The 7,500-nt window shown below is 48.3% G+C and overlaps 1 protein-coding gene across 1 annotated transcript in view; it reads right to left on the reverse strand.

Annotated features, from left to right (window-relative positions):
• Nucleotides 1–115, reverse strand: part of LOC130390587 (neuronal acetylcholine receptor subunit alpha-3-like) — a 17,802-nt gene extending 17,687 nt beyond the window's left edge. Inside the window, exon 1 of the mRNA XM_056600630.1 lies at nt 57–115. Coding sequence (XP_056456605.1) covers nt 57–111 — 55 coding nt within the window. The 5' untranslated portion in view covers nt 112–115. The remainder of the gene's footprint in view (nt 1–56) is intronic.
• Nucleotides 116–7,500: the final 7,385 nt, after the last annotated feature.

Here is a 7,500-nt window from a genome sequence, read left to right on the forward strand (position 1 = left end):
CTCCAACCAACACATCAAACACCCAAATCCCCATCCTCTCCTTCAACGCATCGTACCTTGAGCTGCGAGCAGAACCAGCACCACACAGCCGAGTTTCCCGGCGAGATTCATCGATACATCAGCGATGATTCTTCTCAGAGAAAACAAAAGACTACCGAATCGGTTGCAGAAACTTCAGTAGAAGGCAGAATGCTGCAGAGAGCGTCTTTTTACTGGAGGAAAAACAAAATCTTCCGCTCCGGAGCGTCAAGGTTGTTGAGTCGGTGCGCTCGAAGACATGGAACTCAACTTTAGGTCTGTCCCGCCCCACCCCCCCGGACCAGACCTGTACATAACATCCCTGTCTGGACCTAAACATTGTTACACTTCTTTTGGGAATGATTTATTTGCACAAGAGTGAAAAAGTATAATAAAGTCTAATAAAGATTAAAACAAATAGATAAAATAATTGGCTGAGATTCTAAAATGATTTTAAATGGAAAGTAGGCTTACTGTATACGTATATAATTTTTATTACATACGTGTCGTGTGTGTATGCGTGTGTGTGTGTGTGTGTGTGTGTGTGTGTGTGTGTGTGTGTGTGTGTGTGTGTGTGTGTGTGTGTGTGTGTGTGTGTGTGTGTGTGTGTGTGTGTGTGTGTGTGTGTGTGTGTGTGTGTGTGTGTGTAAAAATAATACGCTTGAAATTTAAATAAAAACAGTGTGATCATATTAAGCTGAGCTGTAAATGACCTATTTATTCACCTTAATTGATTTTACACGCATTCTATGATAAACACGTCCCAAAGCAATCAACGTGTTCTATTACGGGGTCGTGCAGGCAGGTTGACAGACAATACTAATGTCTAATAACGACATTAAAAAAAGAAAAATGGTAACAATAAATATTCTCTTATATCGATCTGAAGAGGAAAATTTACTTTAATATTGTTTAATAATTTTCATATAAAGAGCTGTTATTCCTGCATTGGCCTCCCTGCGTCCTCATCGTCATCCGCTTATCCGGGGTCGGGTCGCGGGGGGAGCAGCTCAAGCAGGGGGCCCCAGACTTCCCTTTCCCGGGCCACATTGACCAGCTCTGACGGGGGGATCCCGAGGCGTTCCCAGGCCAGTGTTGAGATATAATCTCTCCACCTAGTCCTGGGTCTTCCCCGAGGTCTCCTCCCCACTGGACGTGCCTGAAACACCTCCCAAGGAAGGCGCCCAGTGGGCATCCTTACCAGATGCCCGAACCACCTCAGCTGACTCCTTTCTAAGTAAAGGAGCAGCGGCTCTAATCCGAGTTCCTCACGGATGGCTGAGCTTCTCACCCTATCCCTAAGGGAGACGCCAGCCACCCTTCTGAGAAAACTCATCTCGGCCGCTTGTACCCGCGATCTCGTCCTTTCGGTCATCACCCAGCCCTCATGACCATAGGTGAGGATAGGAACGAAGATCGACCGGTAGATCGAGAGCTTTGCCTTGCGGCTCAGCTCTCTTTTCGTTACAACGGTGCGGTAAAGCGAACGCAATACCGCCCCCGCTGCTCCGATTCTCCGGCCAATCTCACGCTCCATAGTACCCTCACTCGCGAACAAGACCCCGAGGTACTTGAACTCCTTCACTTGGGCTAAGGACTCATTTCCTACCCGGAGTAAGCAATCCACCGGTTTCCTGCTAAGAGTCATGGCCTCAGATTTTGCGGTGCTGATCCTCATCCCAGCCGCTTCACACTCGGCCGCCAGCCGATCCAGTGAGTGCTGAAGGTCACAGGCCGATGATCCAATGAGGACCACATCATCTGCAAAAAGCAGTGACGAGATCCTCAGACCACCGAACTGCAACCCCTCCCCACCACGACTACGCCTCGATATCCTGTCCATGTATATCACAAACAGGATTGGTGACAAGGCGCAGCCCTGGCGGAGACCAGCACCCACTGAGAACGAAACTGACTGGCTGCCGAGAACACGAACACAGCTCTCGCTTTGGGAGTACAAAGATTGGATGGCCCTGAGGATAGACCCCCTTACCCCATACTCCCGCAGCACCTCCCACAGTTTCTCCCGGGGGACCCGGTCATACGCCTTCTCCAGATCCACAAAACACATGTAGACCGGATGGGCATACTCCCAGGCCCCCTCCAGGATCCTTGCGAGAGTAAAGAGCTGGTCCGTAGTTCCACGTCCGGGGCGAAAACCGCATTGTTCCTCTTCAATCTGAGGTTCGACGATCGGCCGAACCCTCCTTTCCAGCACCTTGGAGTAGACTTTACCAGGGAGGCTGAGAAGTGTGATACCCCGGTAATTGGCACACACTCTCTGGTCCCCCTTTTTGAACAGGGGAACCACCACCCCGGTTTGCCACTCCTTTGGCACTGTACCCGACTCCCACGCGATGTTGAATAGGCGTGTCAACCATGACAGCCCCTCAACACCCAGAGCCTTTAGCATTTCTGGCTGGATCTCATCAATCCCTGGGGCTTTGCCACTGCGGAGATGTTTGACTACCTCAGTGACCTCCACCAGGGAAATTGACGACGAAACACCATCAACCTCGAGCTCTGCCTCCAACATAGAGGGCGTGTTATTCGGATTCAGGAGTTCCTCAAAGTGTTCCTTCCAACGTCCGACGACCTCCTCAGTTGAGGTCAACAGAGTCCCATCCTTACTGTACACAGCTTGGATGGTTCCCCGTTTCCCCCTCCTGAGGTGCCGGATAGTCTTCCAGAAACACTTTGGTGCCGACCGAAAGTCCTTCTCCATGGCCTCTCCGAACTTCTCCCACACCCGCTGCTTAGCCTCCGACACGGCAGCTGCTGCAGCCCTTCGAGCCTGTCGGTACCCTGCAACCGAGTCAGGAGTCCTCTAGGATATCATATCCCGGAAGGCCTCCTTCTTCAGTCGGACGGCTTCCCTGACCACCGGTGTCCACCACGGTGTCCGAGGGTTACCGCCCCTTGAGGAGCCTAAGACCCTGAGGCCACAGCTAGCCACCGCAGCTTCAGCAATGGAGGCTTTGAACACCGCCCACTCCGGCTCAATGCCCCCAACCTCCACAGGAATGCCAGAAAAGCTCCGCCGGAGGTGTGAGTTGAAGATACCTAGGACGGGGGCCTCCTCCAGACGTTCCCAGTTCACCCGCACTACTCGTTTGGGCTTACCAGGTCTATCTGGAAATTTCCCCCATTCCCTTGATCCAACTCACAACCAGATGGTGGTCGGTTGACAGTTCCGCCCCTCTCTTTACCCGAGTGTCCAAAACATGCGGCCTCAGATCAGATGACACGATCACGAAATCGATCATCGATCTTCGGCCTAGGGTACTCTGGTACCAGGTACACTTATGAGCACCCTTATGTTCGAACATGGTGTTTGTTATGGATAATCCATGACTAGCACAGCACTGCGTGTGGGTGGAAATTAGGCGAGAGAGAGAGAGAGCCATGTGTTACCTCAAAAAACATTCATAAACTTTCCCCTTTTGTTAAGTCAAACCAAAGGGAACAAAAAATAAAAACATTGTCTTAAAACTGGAAAGAGATTCCATCAGTGGAGTCCACTAAGCATATGACACCATCAATGCATCCCCGCTGGTTGAAACACAAAAACTCATCAGTCATTTTATAGTATGCAAAATCAGCTGCCACCCTGGTCCTGACCATGACTTTAAACACCCCCACTAAATCCTTCCCTTTGCCCTCCTCCTTCTCAGTTTTGTGGGTTTTATAGATGGCTAGCTTTGCCTGACCGAGAAGGAAATTTGCCAGTGTAAATTTTCCTTTTCTCTCCTTACTGTACCGCACTGAAAATACTAACAAATTCTGATTAAACAGAAACCCGAGTTCCCGCAACAATGTCTGCAGAAGAGAAAACAAAGGTAACAATCTGGAGCATTCAGTAAAAAAATGAAATACCGTGTCTGGGGCTGGGCAGAAAGAGCAGGTTGGCATGACGTCAAGGTTGAATCTTGAGACAAAATGATTAGTGGGGATGGCCAAGTGAAGGACGCGCCACTGCATGTCCCCCACTCTTTTGGAGATGGGAGGTTTGTACAGCAACCACCATGTGGGAGAGAGGTTTGGTGGAACCTGTCCATGTTGCCGCCACTTGGTGTCTGGACAACTGGCCAGCTGCTTGAAAAACAGGGATTTGCTGCATATGTGATGGAGTGACTTTCAGTCAACTGAGGCTAAAACTAAATCAGTAAAACCATTAAAGGTTAGCAGGTGTCCTTGTCCTCTAGATACACACTTAAGAGATATCCGAGAGAGAGAACCAAAACAAAAGTTGAAAGACACCTCTCAGTGGCCATAGTCAGATGATGCTGAACCAGGATGTGGGGATGGAAACAGGAAGTGATGCATACAGGTGGGGCTGCAGTGAGCGGGAGGTAGAAGTGGAGGGCGTAGAATGAGGAGAGGAAGCACTTAGAGCCAAGAAGAGTAGAAGAGTAGAGCGGCACAGCAGAGAGCTCACACAGGAAGGGAGGGGTCTAACTTTGCCACATTAGCCGCGCTCCAGCAGCCTCCCCATGAAATGTTAAAAGGTCCCAGAATAGACGAGCAGATCTTAACACTCAGAGGGACCGTCGGAGGAGGGAAAGGAGTGGGGAGGGGGAGGGGGAGGGGGGGAAGGTTAGAGAAGATGGGGGAGGTGGACGGGGTGCAAATACCTCTGATGTGTTTGACTGGGACACAGAAAACCAGAAAAATCTATTTATGGAAAGGTCTTCATGTAGTCCTGACAGGAGGAGAGAGAAAACACAGAGAGAGAGAGAGGAGACTCCACCCATGCAGTCTCATACTTCTCTCCATCATTTTCTCTCTCTTTATCTCATCCTCTCTTCATTTCTATATCCCGCTTTCAAAATTCCAGATTTAAGATTCAAAGGGCTTTATTGAAATGGAAACGTCAGTCCTGCATAGATCGCCAAGGCATTAAAGGAAAGTAAGATACAAAATAACAAGCAAAATTGCAGCACAAAATTAACCAATTAAATATAATCTTCTCAAATAAAATATAATACAAATTATAAAATGGGTAACTCGTATGATCAGTGGCGGACTCAGGGGGGGGGCAACCGCCCCCCCTCTTGGCTCAATGGTTGAAAAAGCGCGCCAAAGTGCCCTTCAAGAGTGTCGAAAACGAGAGGAAATGCCTTATTGGCTGCCCTTTTCACGTGCAAAACATGATTAGGTGCCCTCTAGGGTGCTCCTTCATACAATACATTATGATGATGTGCCCTCTAGAACAAGAAAATTCAATGACGTGCCTTAATGAGTGCCCTTATAGTCCCCTTCTGCCCGTCTGGTTCCCTTTTAGTGCCCCCTTTAGTACCCTGATAATGCCCTTCTGCCCGTCTGGTGCCCTTCTAGTGCCCTGATAGTCCCCTTCTGCCCGTCTGATCCTTCTAGTGCCCTGATAGTCCTCTTCTGCCCGTCTGGTCCTTCAAGTGCCCTTCTGTTCATCTGGTGCTGTTCTAGTACCCTGATAGTGCCCTTCTGCCCGTCTGGTCCTTCTAGTGCCCTTCCAGTGCCCTTCTAGTGCCCTTCTAGTACCCTGATGGTGCCCTTCTGCCAGTCTGGTCCTTCTAGTGCCTTTCTAGTGCCCTTCTAGTACCCTGATAGTGCCCTTCTGGTCCTTCTAGTGCCCTTCCAGTGCCCTTCTAGTGCCCTTCTAGTGCCCTTCTAGTGCCCTTCTAGTGCCCTGATAGTGCCCTTCTGCTCGTCTCGTCCTTATAGTGCCCTTCTAGTGCTCTTCTGCCCGTCTGGTGCCCTTCTAGTGCCCTTCTGCCCGTCTGGTGCCCCCATGGTTGAAAAAGTGTGCTAAAGTGCCCTCTATGGTGGTGAAAATGAGAGAAAGTGCCTTATTGGCTGCCCTTTACACGTGAACAAAAATTAATGAGGGCCCTAGGTTGCCCCTGATGATGATGATGATGTGCCCTCTGGAGCAAGAATATGGCAGACCGAAAAAAACATGTTGTGGTTAGCTATTGAGGTGCAGACATTCCTCTCTTTGGTAGCTGACGAACGGGGAATGCGAGGCGTTGCTTTCATGTGGCCTCGCCATGACAAACAGCTACATCGAGTGGTACTTAAATCTCCACTGGATAACGAAGCAAAAAGCGGATTAAGAGTATGCCAGTACCCATAGTGGAAAAGCGCAATTAGATGCCAAGTTAGAAAAACTTAATATTTTCAGTTTGCATAATCCGTTTAAAATGTATATACATTTTTTGAGCGTTCAAGATCATTCAAGTGTAGGTCATTTCATGCAAGAGAGACGATAATGGTCAGCTATCACCTCAACATAAAGGAGAACTTCCTTAAATGTTTTCGTAGCTGGCTGTCAGCGGTCAAAGACTGTATGGTAGCGGCACATTGAATTTTCTCCAGTCTAATTTTTACTTAAATGTTAGTAAAGATGAAAGCAGTAAGGCATCCTCCTTTCTTTGGCTAAAATGTGAAAGTGCACAATGATGTTAACAACTCATTTTGGTGTTTATAAAGTCGCTAGAATAAGGGGAAACAGTGTCTTTGAAGCAAAAAGAATTCTGTGGGAGGACCCCCAGACCCCCCGTTTAAATTATGAGCCCAACTATTCTTTTAAGTGATACATGGAGATGTAACAAGTGCCCCGAATGGGACCTTCAAGGCAGCGCTTGCTAAGGTTAGGGGATAGGACCTTCCAGGCAGCGCTGCCTTTAAGGCTCCGTTGGGGGAACAAAACACCAGTGGCGTCTTTGCATTAGGGGCCAGTGGGGCACGGCCCCACCAGAGAACGCTGCTCGTGTTGAGTATCTGTCTCATGTGAGATTTAGCACTTGAACAGAAGTTGGAGATAAAACGTTTGGGACCACATCGCCCGACGGATTTAATCATTATTCAAGAGGGAAAGGGCAAGAATAGATCGTTCAACCAGGAGTGGTTCAAGCGGAAAAAAATGCTTGTGTTTCACCTCAGCCACACAAAGGAGACCAGACAGCACTGTCCTTAAAGCACAGGTAATTACCATCTTAGCCCAAACTTACTTAAATTTTCACCCAGGATTATCCAGGTCTGAATAGGCAACCACTCTATCAGGCTAGATTCATTGTTAATTGTACAGTATGGTGGCCTGCAAACTTAATGCAACTTAAACCATACTTCTTCTTTTTTTGGTATATTGTGAGTGGTGGCTTTGTATATTGATTGCTGTGTAAAGGGTGTGCGCCGTTGTGTTTTTATTGTTGCCACGTTGTTGTTTTCTTGAGTTTTGATATTGTGAGATCTTGAACGCTGCCATTTGGTGGTGCTATTGCTATAATAGCCTAATATATGTCGTCAGATTCGTGTTTGAGTGATGGCATTATTCAGCTGCAATTTTGGTCCCCTCTGTCACTTGCTACTGTTTTTTTTGTGATGGTAGTAATATGTGGTATTTCTGGATTGCGTTATAATATTTTCCTGCATGGGCCCCACCAGAGTTTCCAAACCAAAATCGCCACTGCAAAACACCATCAAGTTAGAAAAGCCACTGTG

This window comes from Gadus chalcogrammus, chromosome 10, assembly GCF_026213295.1.
Source record: "Gadus chalcogrammus isolate NIFS_2021 chromosome 10, NIFS_Gcha_1.0, whole genome shotgun sequence".
Lineage (NCBI taxonomy): Eukaryota > Metazoa > Chordata > Actinopteri > Gadiformes > Gadidae > Gadus > Gadus chalcogrammus.